The sequence below is a fragment of the Triplophysa rosa genome, linkage group LG1, assembly GCF_024868665.1.
Source record: "Triplophysa rosa linkage group LG1, Trosa_1v2, whole genome shotgun sequence".
Taxonomy (NCBI): Eukaryota; Metazoa; Chordata; class Actinopteri; order Cypriniformes; family Nemacheilidae; genus Triplophysa; species Triplophysa rosa.
In genome coordinates, this window is record NC_079890.1 from 15,732,061 (window position 1) to 15,746,233 (window position 14,173).

A 14,173-nucleotide genomic window follows, 5' to 3' on the forward strand; every position below is an offset into this window, starting at 1 on the left:
TTACGGGTGTGCATTAACTTTCGGTTAAACGCACACCTATGAAGTAGTTCCAGATCTGTTGACCGAATTACAGTTCCGTATCACTCCGCCAAGTTTTACCATTATAACGGATTTATACTGTAGCTACAGTCCACCACAAACAACATGGAAGACGATTTAAATTTTCCAGAAATAACTTTTAATATTTATAGAAAGTACGAACATTTCGACAATTGGGCGAAAGCTGTACTTGACAGTCCAGATGAAAAAAAGAAAGCGAATATCAAAGGCAGCCAGCATTAGCAAACGTCATAAAACGGTCACTGAAGAACAACTAGACAAGAATGAAGGTGAAAAACACGAAGAAAACACCAAAAAGACAACAGCTTGTGCAGTAAATGTGTTCAACGATTGGCTTAAAACAAAAAATATATCTGCTGAAGAGGTAGAAAGAGAGGGGGCAAATGCTTTAAACAACCACCTGCGAGCTTTCTATGCAAATGTGAGAACTGCGGCTGGTGCGGAGTACTCTGTATCAAGTTTTCTTGCTTTAAGAGCTGGTCTGAACTGTTATATATCCACATACAACATCATTGGACACCCAGAATTCAAATCATCCAACGTTAGGCCATCCTCTAAAAGTTTCTCAAGGCTGGGAAAGACTCAAGCTCTCATCATCCTCCCATTTGAACTGCCGAAATAGAGCTCATTTGTTCTCCGCATCTGTCACCAGACACAGCAGCCGGGCTAGTCCGAAAAGTCTGGTTCGACATATAACTGAACCTGACAAGGAGAGGGCGCGAAGGAAATCGAGACTTAACAAGGCATTCATTCGTCATAAAAAAAGATGAAGATGACGTTGAATACGTTTGCTTGTCTCATAACGCAGAAACAGAAAAACACAAAAATCCCACTGATCCTAACAAGTACTGCTTCAGAGGATTCATGTTTTCCACTTCCAGAAATCCACTTTGCCCCGTTAAAAGTTTTAAAAAGTACATCACAAAGTGCCCACCTGACGCTACGTCCTTCTACCTTCACCCACTGAGGGTCCCACAGGAAAAGCTTGACGGAAGAGAGTGCTGGTATGAACCTATGGGTGTGAACTATCTCGGGAACATGCTGCCGCGCATTAGCGAGTTAGTCGGCTTACCCAAAAGGTACACCAACCATTCCCTAAGAAGCACCGCAGTTCAAGTGCTGTCAGAGGCAGGGCTGGAGAGCAGGCAGATCATGTCTGTCACAGGACACAAGTGCGAAACAAGCCTAAGAAGCTACTGGGCACCTTCGGCAAAGGAACGAAAGAAATGGAGCTTGATCCTGTCGGATAACATTTCAGATGATACCAAAAACAAAGCCACAGATCACAGATCAGAAGCAACAAACTTCACTGATCAGCACCCTGCGTTTGATCTGCCGTTTTCTATGTCCAACTTCACAATTAATGGAAACGTGCAGTTTAACCTTAACAAATGAAACAGAAATAATTAAACAAACTGAAAAGAATAAAGAAACAATAGGAATAGAAAACAGAATTAACAGAATAATTAAATACCACACAAATTTATTAGTAGCCTAACTAAACATTGATTGCCTATACATGTTATGTTTTTTTCACCTCATGCAAAGAATAAATACTAAATGAATAAATAAAGATTGATTGAATACTTGTTCTGTTTTTTTTACATCATGCTTATAACTATAAAATACCAACAAAGTAATTTATAAATTTTGACAAGCCTACTTGTTCACAGGGTTTTGTAATTACTGCAATATAATGTGCATGTATATGTGCATGCGCTCTCTCTCTCAAGCCTTTAAAGTTTCGCGTCGTGGCCGCATTACCACCTCGTGGTGTGCATTAACTTTCGATAATTGAACGGCCCGTTGTCAATTATTCCTTACTTAAAAGGGTTAAAATTTTAAATTTACAAATTACTTGCATACATTCTCTTTTCTGAGAGACTGAAATTCTGGTTTTAGAGAGTAATTGGGGAATGATTGCAGAAATGTCTATGTGTTGTACCGTAAAAAAATTATCTTGTTTAAAAAAGGTGAAATTCTCAATAAAACACCATATTATATAGCTTGGCATAATCTTACATTAGTCCTATTTAATAGTAAATAAATAAATGGAACACCATTGTTATAAATGATATTAATAATCTGGGAATCATGTGAGTTATGCCGCAAGCCGGAGATCCAGCACGGTGCCGGAAAACTTTAAGCCCTGCATTTTACTTAAATCATTCACCACTGGAATTGGTCAATACCACAAACAAAAATACTCACAATTCTGGCAAGAAAACTGTGGTCTTACTGCAACATCATATTCACTGTTTTGCTTTAGTTTGACTTTGACAGTTGCTATTCAGCTAGACAGCACAATAAATGTCCTGTAAATTCATCAAGAAAACCATTATTTTCTCTCCACTGGGGATTATAGAGAAATGAGAGAAAGTGTAAACAGGTCCGGCTTTTCTTTGTCAGGCCTGTCATTACCTCACAAACTGTGACATGGGTGATTAAATTCTACCAATTCACAAACCAGAAACGTTCAGAGTTGTAGACGATCTAAAAATGACAAGTAGAGCTCCTATAAGCACATTTCCTGCAAGACTGAAAGATTTCAGTCTACTTAACCTACAGTCTGCACAGAAACACCAGTAAGACATAGGTGACTGACAGGGCAGATGTCACCTTGATACACATCAGTAAAATGTGCTTATACTTTGGATAAAAACATGCATTAGTGAAGTTTACTTAGATTCCAATCAGCGCTTAATCATTTCTACCCAAAAACTTGGACTGACAGCCGAATGCTCACAGTGTGACTGGTCAGGATAAAGGTTTCTCCGTCTTCACTAAAAACAAGAGCAATCTTACTTTTTTCTGAACACGTTTTGTAGCAACAATATCATTTATTATGAGTATTTATACGGTGACATAATCTGCCATATCACCTCGACAATCACCCACACTGACTAGCTATATGAAGAAAATAGGTGACAAACTTCAGTAATATGAGATGATTTCCTCAGCCAATCAGATTCAGATTAAACACTACACAGAGAGACAGATGTCAGTTTAGTGAATTAGACATCGGGAAGGGAGTCATTTAGGGGTCAGCCAACCTGATCTCACTCTTTAAGGCTCTTGTGAAAATAACTACTAGTAACTTGATCAAAGCCAGCATCCCAAGAGGATTTTAATGGATCAGGGATTTAGAAGGCCTTACATATAGAGAAGCACATAATAGGGGGGAATAATGATGTTAAAGCAGCCAGAGAGAGGGAGAGAGGTAGTGATATCTAAGGAAAGTGGCCATTTGAGCGTATCACGTTTTAAATCGTTTATCTTTTTATCACCTCATTCAACAAGGCGTGAAACAACAACAATAAACAGCTAAGTTGTTGCGTGAGTGGCTTATGAGTTCAAGGTCAATCCTGTGATCGTGTATCACAACCATAAATTGCCCTTAAATAGTATCCCATACTGTATGCCGCTTAAAGGGTTAGTTCGGCCAAAAAATATTTTTATTTTTTGATAACCCTCATGGCGTTTTATGGTAATTTTCACTGTCAGTGTCTAGAAAAGTAGTAAAGACGTCATTAAAATGGTCCATGCGATCATAGTGGTTCAATCTAATTTTTATGAAGCAACGAGAGTACTTTATGTGCGCAAAAGAAACCAAAATAACAACTTTAATCAACATAATCTTCTCTTCCCTGTCAGTCTCTGATGCACGGTGATGTCTATACTCTATAAGGAGGCCTGGAAGCTCTCGAATGTTATGAAAAGTATCTTAATTTGTGTTCCGAAAACACTGGGAGGTCTTGAATGGTGCGTCTAACGTGGCGTGCCTAGCATCACGTGGGTAAGAATGACACAGTTTTCATTTTTGGGTGAACTAACACTTTAACACCTATTTACAATAACTCTTTGCAAGTGTACTCAGCTGTAGAGTTAACACTTGTTTACACTTGGCAAAACCGCTTTCTTTTATCAAGATTGTGGAACGAGAATTTGTTGTCACCTTTAGTCTGCGGTTGGAGACCGCAGGCACTATGTGCAGACAAACTTCCTCTTCCCCTTTTGTGCAAATTCGTTTGAAATGTTGCAGCCAAGGTGTACTTTCACTCTCAATTAACTGTAAATACTCCACTAAATGCAGCCATTTCTTATTTAACTGAAGGAACCCTTGCACGCAAAATAGATTTCTATCTTCTCATGAATATTTCAGAGCATTTCTTTTGACAGACTTTTCCCATAACATTTACATTTATTCATTTGGCAGACGCTTTATCCAAAGCGACGTACAAGTAGGAGAGCATATAATCATTTTGTCAACACTCTAAACCGTACCGTTAGTTAAAGGGATATTTCACCCAAAAATGAAAAATCGGTCATCATTTACGCCTACGATTTAAACAAGGGAGCGAATGAACCCCAAGATATATATATATATATATATTTAGATATATATTTAGACACAAGACATAGACAGTTATTGGTTAGTCAAATAAATGCGGAACAGGTATGTTTTGAGTTGTTTTTTGAAAGTTCGGGTGGAGGCTGGCAGTTCATTCCACCACAGGGCAACCGAATGAGTAAAGGTTTTTTCAAGTGATTTGGTGTGATGGAACAACCAGCCGTCGCTCATTTTCAGACCGAAGATGGCGGGAGGGGATGCAGACCTGGAGCAGTGAGTTAAGCTAAAGGGGTGAATTTGCTGTTATCGCTCTGAAGGCCAGTGCCGGCGATTTTAACTTGATGTGGGCTGAAACTGGCAGCCAGTGAAGTGAAATCAGGAGGGATGTTACATGGGTTCTTTTAGGCTGATTGAAAACTAGACGTGCAGCTACATTCTGGATCATTTGAAAGGGCTTGACTGCATTGGTTGGAAGGCCGGCCAGTAGAGAATTGCAGTAGTCCAGTCTTGATATGACCAGAGCTTGGACTAGCAGCTGAGAGGCATGCTCCGATAGGAACGGCTCTAATTTTCCTGATGTTGTAGAGCACATACCTGTAAGTTCGAGTGGTTGCTGCGATGTGAGAGGTGAATTTCAGCTGGTCGTGGAACAATGAGCGCTTACACAGATACACACGGAAGTGTTTGATTTTAACTTTGATAGACTTTCAAATGCTTCCACGTGTATCTAAGCGCTCGGTAGAGAGTGCGATGCAATGATCATTTCACGTGCTTCCGGGTTTGGTTGTGCAAGCGCTCGGTAAGGAGCCATTCAAAGACATATCCGTTGAGCTTGGAAACACAATGGCCAATCAGAGGTCTTTCATAGTCTGTTCAACAGCGCTCAAAATGATAGCGGGAAATGCTAGTATCGTAACATTTAGTACCGACTGGTACCGAAGTTTGGTATCATGACAACACTAGTTTGTAAGTGCGTCTACGGTGGACAGTCTGAATGTACTGGAAACACATGTTAGTAGCAAAAAATAGACCGTAGGATAGTAAGGGAAAGAAAAATTAAATTAAAGCTTAACGTGGTGTGTCCTGCCGGCATTTTTCCATAACAATGTGAAATCAAAACTTGATGTTCCCAATAATACATAATTGTGGGTTCAGGTTGCTCTTTTCAGATGGTGGAGTCTGTCTGTAGTCAAATTGTCTTTTAGGAACAAAACACTTGGCTTTCGGTGTCTTGATGGAAGACTTTTCCTGCAGCTGTACTTTGACAGGCATGACTAAAGAACTGAAGAACAACAGATTTCTGCTTCTGGCTTTATGTCAAGAGGTGACAATAGGGCCCCTGAAGTAATACAGGCCAAAGCCATCAGAACAGCTTTAACTGTCACTGGCCAGCAGTGACACTGATCCTCTGTTTGCCTCTGAGCTCCGCCAAGCTCCTGGAGAACCACTGGGGAAAATGGATATACAAATGGATAGTGTGGTTTTATTTACATCTGTGTATTGAAGAACTCTACTATGGTGGGCTTTGAGATTTGTAAATCATTGGTTGTTGAGAGATGAGATGTGGCTCTTTGCTGTGTGTGTGGTCTCCGGTGTTCTTGTCTTTTAAAACCGTGATGTAATAACGATGAGTGTTCTGCTCTTGCTGATTTCATGCATAAATGTTCTTATGTGTTTTTCAAAGCACAGCCGCACGTTGTTATAAAGATTTGCTTGGAAATGCCAAGAATAATAATGACAAATCGTTTGGCTTCTTTTTGTGTTCTCAGGTAGTGTTTGCTCTTCTCTCCATAATCATTTTTATCTGAGTGGCCAAAGGTTTTGAACAAACTCTTTATGGCTAAGCTGAGCTAGTCTTTGTGTACACTCCATTATGCCTGTCAGCCTCATTCTGTTTTGGTGTGGGGTACTGTGAGCTTCCAGATGTTTGCTTGGCAGTGAAATATGACCTGAAATGGGTGAGTCAGCTCGGTTTAATGGTGAATCAAACTTATGGCAGTAAATTTGTGGCTCATAATTTCTTGTAGAGAGGGTAGGGTTTACACTATAGGAGCAGTGTTGGGGCAAAACAAATTCAAGGAAGGAAGGAAAACCATTCAGTCCTTGACACTAACTAACCTCCGGTTTTAGTTTGGCATGAAATATGATCTACACGAAGTTCATACGTTTCTTAAGTAAATAAGTGTTCCTTAATTAATTCTGTATAGTAGAATACTACAAGCAGAATGAGCTTCACTTTCAGCTTAAAGCTCACCAGCTCATAGGCTACTTTGTGGCCAAAAGTAAGGGGATACCCAAAGAACAAATATTATGTGACTGTTGAACATTTAGGCTTCATTTTAAAAGCATAGCTATTAATAGAGAGCTGGACCTTTGATGCAATAGTTCATTCTGGATTCAGACTAGGGATCTTCATATTGACCGTTTAACCGATTAATACTATCAGTTAAACGATTTAAAAGGTATGTTTATTTAATAACGTTTTAAAATAACTATTAAATCATACATATTTTTTAGTTTTCTGTATGGTGAAAGAAAAATATGCTGTACATGTGTTAACTCGCGAAGCATGCAAACGCGTGCGACCAGGTGTTAATGCCCTCACGCAACACACAAACCACTTGACGAAACTGGACAAGTGTACATCATCTGTTTGTTGAGGCCACATTTGTCAGGGCTTTAACAGTTAAGCCCATTGCACATTGACTCCGAAATTTGCGTCCGAAATTTCCGCACGTTAAAAAATAAATACGACCTCACGTTGTGTCAATCACATTTACACACTGCCTCCGATATTTTCGTCCGTCATAAAAAAATTCGGACCGGGTTCGATTTTCTGCGTTTTTCGCATCCGTCAAGCATTTTGAGTGGCCTTTTTTAACAATTCAGAGACACCGTACAAACGAGAGGCAAATACGAAAAAACGCATACGAAAATTTCGGACTGTATGTGCAAAGACCTTAACTCCTCCAAATGAAGCTCATGTACATGTGCTTTTTTATTTTTAATAAATTTGCAAAGATTTCAAACAAACTTCTTTCACGTTGTCATTATGGGGTATTGTTTGTAGAATTTTGAGGAAAATAATGAATTGAATCCATTTTGGAATAAGGCTGTAACATAACAAAATGTGGAAAAAGTGAAGCGCTGTGAATACTTTCTGGATGCACTGTACTGTAAGCTTCCGTGAGGTCAGGTTATAGCACATAGGTGTTGGATGTTGGCCGCTACACTACATGCCGTTCAAATTCTGTGAAGCATTTCTGTACTAGTCATCTTCAATAATCTACAAAGTTGATGGTTAACTAGTTGACCATTGTGACCCATCCCTAAGATAAAATAACTTCCCTTTTAAAGGGATAGTTCACCCAAAAATGAAAACAGATCTCATCCCCCAATGACTCCCATAGAATTAATTTTCCCTACTATGGTAGTAAATTGGGGATCGAGATCTGTTTGGTTACTGACATTCTTCCAAATATCTTCCTTTGTGTTCAGGTTGCCCTCGCTCTCTCTCCTCACCTTTTTCACTCCGCTTGTGTCCTCGTGCTGCTCATCTTTCTGTGGGAGGTGCTGCTCACATTGCATCATCCCAGGTAATCTGGATCTTCTATGTAAACCTCTGAAGCTTATTTAACCGTCTCTGTCTGCTTCTCCTATTTTCTCACTTGCTCCGTCTCAATTCTTAAGGAGTGTTTTTGTGTGCGAGTTGAAGCAGTCGCGCTTTGACACCATGTCTGACATTCTGTTCGCGGGAGCTCATTGGCCTGTCAGCTGCTTTGTTTCAGCATGTCTTTTTAGTTTCCACAGCTGTACCTCAGAAAAGAGATACCCAGATCCTTTGCAGAGGATAAACCTTGTATCCTGTGCTGGTATGTTGATCCTGATTTATTGTGCCATTGACTCACAGTGGCAGCATTTGCTGTTCTTCGCCATCAACACCACTGACCTCACTGAGTCTCGCCCTGTTTTTTTTCAGCTGAGCCAATAAAAAGGGCTTTTGTATGAGTGGTGTTTTATGAGGAGACTATATGCCTCTGTTTCTTGCCTCACTAATGCACAGGCCTGGTGTTCCCAAAGCCACAGGCTCCACCCGTAAACTTCCACAGCTCCTCTGTGCAGCGTGGGTGTTTGTATAGTGCCATAGTTTTTGCCAAGACTTGGACTGAAGGACCCAAAATGCTTCCCCACTGTAATGGAATATATACAATTGTACATGAAAGGAACAGATCATATGTTTCAGTTTAATACAACTCAATACATCTTAAGCTCTATTGAAAGGATCTGCCACATGCTGTCAGTTACCATGGTTTTCAAAACATTCAGAAAACAAATTTTACATACGTTTTACAAACTCAAGTTTACAGTCATCATCTCATTATAGGAGTCTATAAAGAAATTACATTAGTAATAGATACATTAGTACATTAATATTCATTACATTAGAATAAATGTGTATACATTTAGACAGTTCTGTGCTTGTATTTATGTATTTATACTCTGACAATCCAATTAAGACTACAATGACATCACAATGTGCCATCTAATGTATGCACCGAAAACCAGGGTTTGTGAACTACAGTTGGAATGTTTATAGCACATTCTTTTGAATGACATAATCAGCGATTAGACCTTTTTGCATAGTTGCATAAACTAACATTAACGAGCAATGAGCAATTTCGTTTTTCACCATTTTTTAAAGGGGTCCTATTTTTCCTAAGTCTTCTTTATTATGTTTTTGATATGCTAAACAGTAGTCGTTTATTTCTTGATTTTCAAAAAATGCTTTATATATTACATATTTCAACATCCGTGTTCAAGGGGGCAGGGTTTATATAAAATTTGGCCGTCATGATGTAACTACTGTAGGAAGTAACTCGTTGAAATCCCAACGAGCCGTTCATTGTAGTCTTTATGAAGTGAGTTCTGTTAAAGAAATTATCTTCCTTTTCTGTGAACTTTCAGCGTTGCGACTGTTGTTTATGCTCAAACAGCTATACTACTCACTAACTAAATTTAAAGAAGTGAAATTCCATCAGACCCCCCCTTTAAATGTTTGTTATTGTTAGTTAATGTCAGTACAATTAATCATGTTAGTTAATTGTGCATATCTAATGTTAACAGTTTTAGCATTTGATTTAAAATATGTATTATAAAATGTTGAAATTAACATGAACCAAGATTAATAAATGCTTTAGAAATATTGTTCATTGTTAGTTCATGTTAGCTAATGCATTAACTAATGTTTTAAAACGGTCAGTTTCAGTCCTTCAATCTGGTCAATACCTCATTGTTTACGATGTTATCAATGTTATCATGACACACACTCTTCACAGCTTTGCTTACACACATTCCTGGTAAAGTTGTGGGGCCAGAATCGCATATTCTGGCATTCCCACTCTGGAAAACCGAAAACCTTCTGCAAATTTCCAGCATCAGAACCCAGTGTAAATGCACCTATGCTCAGTGCCTTACGGTTCAGATAGAGGGCTGTTTTTAAAAATATAATAAATCTCATCCTTGTTCACCAAAGCCAGCGCTTCACAAAAGATCCTTCTCCCGACGCTGTAGGGCTGTAACTCTTCTCACAGAGGTGCTGGCTGCTCTGAAGACTTTTGACCTGAAACCTCCTCCTCTGTCTCTCTACACGCTTCCTGCCCCTCTAACGGCTTTCTGGATTTTAAGGAAATACAGCCTGCGTGTGGGAGAGAGTGAGAGTACTTTGAATTCAGAGCCCCACTGGGTTGTCATGGTGTGGTTTGGATTGTTAGACAATTTAGATATTATTGGCCATATTGCATTGACATGTTGACAGAGAGGGTCTTTCTCTGGTTCTGCTCTGCCTGAGCTCACTGTGACTCCCTGAGTTACTCAGAAATCTAAAGCTGCTGTATGTCTTTCACTGCGGGCTCAGTCTCAGAGCCAATCTTTGATTGATTTATATTGTTTTGTAATATTTAGCGGTTTTACAGTGCTGGCAAACTTTCCCTTTTGTTCATCTCTTCCAAAACACAGACGCTTCATGCAAATTCAAAAGACTGTTGAGCCAAATGGATTTTGCCAAAATACAACTGCCATAAAATTATTTGTGACCTGATAATTGTTGAAGGAAAATTCAGTCAGCATCGACTCACACTTATGTTGCTTATTTGTTATGCAGGATTTATTATAATTATGAAGATATTAAGATATGAATATGGCAATAAAAATGAAAGAAGACCACCAGCTCAGTCCAGTTCAATTGGAATGTTGCCTGGTTTGCTACAAAAAATTAAATATTTGAAAATGGGTCCACTTCTACCCGTTCTACCACTGTACCACTGGACTGTCACATCTACAGTATAGAAGGAAATTCCAAGGTTATTATAGTTGAACAAAACTAAAACTATTTAAACATTTCTGTTAATTGAAATCAAATAAAATAACAGCCTATACTGTACATAATATTTGAAAAACTTGGTGAAAATTCAAAGTGTTGGCTGAAGTTGATGTACTAAATTATTAACTAAAAAACCAAAATAAAAATAAATAAAAACAAATGCACAAAATCTGCCAAAAATTAAAGTATAATTAATGTGAAAACTAAAAATAAGTTTATTTATAAAAAAAATCTAAGACAAAATGGAAAACAAAACTAGTAATTCTGTAAAGAACTATTATGTAGTTAAACATTGTCATTTTTTTCCTCACCATGTGAGCCCACACTGCCACTAATGCCCCTGTACAAAAACAGGCATATTAACACCCTGTCTAAACCTTTCTGCTTTGCAGAAAGCCATCATCTTGATGTGGATCATGGCTTCCTGATTTGATCTTCTGGACCCCTGTCATCTCATTCCCTGGATCCAACATTGGCTCAGTGATGAACCACACACCCAGCCCCAGCCACATGACGGAGGCCGCCAAGTCTGGGGCAGACTTGTTGTGCGGCCTGGGCCTGGGCCCGGATCGGGTGCGTTCTCCTGACAGCCTGACCCACACGCCCAGCCCGTCGGGAGGAACGCCCAGCTCCAGCCCACCCCTGCTGCTCTCTCCAGGCCTGGGCAGCGACGGAGGCATCGGGGACTGGGAGAGCCGCGAGGAGCTGCGTCTGCGCGAGCTAGAGGAGGCACGGGCGCGTGCGGCTCAAATGGAGAAGACCATGCGCTGGTGGTCAGACTGTACAGCGAACTGGAGGGAGAAATGGAGTAAGGTCCGTGCCGAGCGCAACAGGGCACGGGACGAGGTCCGGCAGCTGAGGCAGCGTTTGGACGCCCTCACCAAGGAGCTGACAGGGGTGAGACGAGAACGCCAAGAGCTGGCGGCGGAAAACGAACAGCTGCGACTGGAGGCCCAAATGGTCCAGGCTGAGCAGAGCTCCCCGGCTGATACTTCCTCCACACCTGTATCCGACTCCTCGACACCCTCCGCCCACTCCGGCCAGCTGACGGAACCAGACGGTAAGCAGCAGAAGCAGGATGAGGAGAGAGTGAGAGATGGACCAGGCTCTCCAGAGCAGGAACCTGTGAGAGATGTTGGCACAGAGAAACCAGACAGACAGAGGGTGAGTGGTTTGTTTGGCTTTCGGGGAGGCTGGGAAATTACTTGATGTTTGATACTCAAAACGCAACCAGTTAGGAAGAGGTGTAAAAATTTCAGATCATCTAGACATTTGCATAGGCAAACAGTTTTAAATAGGTCAGCCACAGACCTGATTTGCCCCACTTTTCATGTGCCTTTTTACCTTACTTTCTGTGTTTGCTCGTGTGCTCGATTCATTTCTTTTGTCCTATTATTAGAACCAACCCATTCCCCCCATCACCCATGGGGCCACAGCCAGGGGTACAGCAGCCGTTCTCACTACCCAGCGTTCCTCTGTTTCATTTCCAGACTTTACAGAGCATGTCTGTTTTTTCTTTAATGTGTTTTTAGAAGAATTACCCCTGTCACATATGGTTTAGTCTAATGTGTGCATCAGCACAAAGCTTTTTATATTGCATACACACACCAGCAAAGAGAAAAAACAAAAAACATAAAAATGAATGTCAGTGTCAGCCCTGACCTTCGTTCTTAAGTATGATAAATGTATATTTCTGCAGATATCAGCAGGGGGTGTCTGTCGGCCTTGATAGCTAAAGAGTCTCTCCAACTCCTGTGAATTCAGTGCCGACTACCTGCTGGGAACAAAACCGGGTTTGCATTATTTATTGGGCAGCACAGAAACACTTTTTTAAAGACAGGTCACTTTCAATCTTTGCTGAATAAGCAAACACTATTAGAGTAGACTGAGTCTAACTGGGTTGTTTGATACTTTTCCATTTCCTGATGCTCTTATTCACACAGGCTGAGTGTTTCCACATGTGAACCTTGAGCCACTGAATAAGTTCCCCTTTGGGTCCCCCTGATGGTAGTAAACTGCTATTGCATGCTCACCTCAGTTACTCAGTAGTGGCATGCCTTGCTGGGATAGTAGGAAGTTGGCAACATGATTGGTGTCTCATGTCTGTCTCCCGGGGCCGAGTCTTTGATACGAAATCCTTGCTGTGTAGGAAGGAAGGAGGATGGATGAGGCACTGAACTGTAAAGCCGTTTTTTTATTACGCCGCCAAGATGCTTATGAATTTCATTCATGCACACAGGAAATAAGGTGTAATGTGTTATTTGTTTTGTGGATGGAATGGAAAATGCCTCTTCTGTGGTTTTGTTTAATAAAAGAGAGAAGCAAAAAAAAAATCTTTCTTTCTTTCTCCCTCCCAGGAGTTGGAGTTATTGGATGCTCTTCTCAGGGCAAAGTCAGAGGCTCCAGACTCATGGGACATGCGCAGTGTCAGTAGCTTGCGCTCGGTTCTGAGTCGGCATGACCGGAGCAGACTGCTGTGGGAGGACCTGGCTGCCCTGGAGGAGGACTCCAGCAAGCTCAATGCACTCCAGCTCCGCCTGGACGAGTCCCAGAAAGTCCTGCTGAAAGAACGAGAGTAAGGCAACATAGTGCAGGTGGCACCTATACATGCATAACAACAGATGTGAACTCGACAAATAACAAATAAGGCAGCTTAAGAAATTTAGTGTTATTAAATACAAGACATGGTGCAAACAATGAACAGTATATGAAGAGTTTGGTTCCAAAAAATTAAAAAAACATGTTTTTTATTATGTTATCATGTTTTCATTGTGTTAGTTAGCTGTATTTTTTGAGTTATTATGGCTTACATCAAAACAAACCAACTGCAGTTTGATTGATATTAATTGGAATGCACACAAAAAAACACGATTTTTGAATTTTTGAGATATCTCATTTTGGAACCAAACTCTTCATATATATCTCACAATAGAATAAAACGTTGTTTGGGCTGTCGCGATAAACCGACGATAAATATCACGTGAATTATGCACAGCTTTTGAGTGAAGTACGGGAAAATGCTGCTGCATCCGAAAGCCAGAGGGCGCTCTCGTGCGGAAACTCCAAATACGCACTGCAGAAGAAGACAATAACACGTTCTAGAATCTAGGAAATGCCTATGGACATCTTTTTATCACTGTTACTCTAGCCTCATCAGGTATTTTTATGATAATAAAGTATATTTATAATGATCATGTTTGACGGGTGTTGCTTTTTCAAATGCACATTATAAGCGACTCAAACTCGCACTGCTTTTAGATCTAGCAGCATTTCCTACTGATCCCAGAGACGTGCTTCACGGACAAGCTACGCATTAAAAAAAATATCGACACATTGCATATCGCAGCCAGCTTAATTTCAATAGGATTTAGTGGTATCGCGAT

The 14,173-nt window shown here is 40.4% G+C and overlaps 1 protein-coding gene across 7 annotated transcripts in view; it reads left to right on the forward strand.

The window, feature by feature from the left end:
• Window positions 1-14,173, forward strand: part of ccdc102a (coiled-coil domain containing 102A) — an 89,261-nt gene that overhangs the window by 41,140 nt on the left and 33,948 nt on the right. For 5 of the 7 annotated variants that reach the window (XM_057343831.1, XM_057343849.1, XM_057343866.1 and 2 more), the window contains 2 exons: window positions 11,183-11,954; window positions 13,148-13,365. In XM_057343831.1, the coding sequence (XP_057199814.1) occupies window positions 11,274-11,954; window positions 13,148-13,365 (899 nt within the window). In that variant the 5' untranslated portion in view covers window positions 11,183-11,273. Of the gene's footprint in view, window positions 1-4,660; window positions 4,685-7,909; window positions 8,008-11,182; window positions 11,955-13,147; window positions 13,366-14,173 lie in introns of those variants that run through there. The other 2 variants (XM_057343840.1, XM_057343876.1) reach the window with 2 other exon arrangements.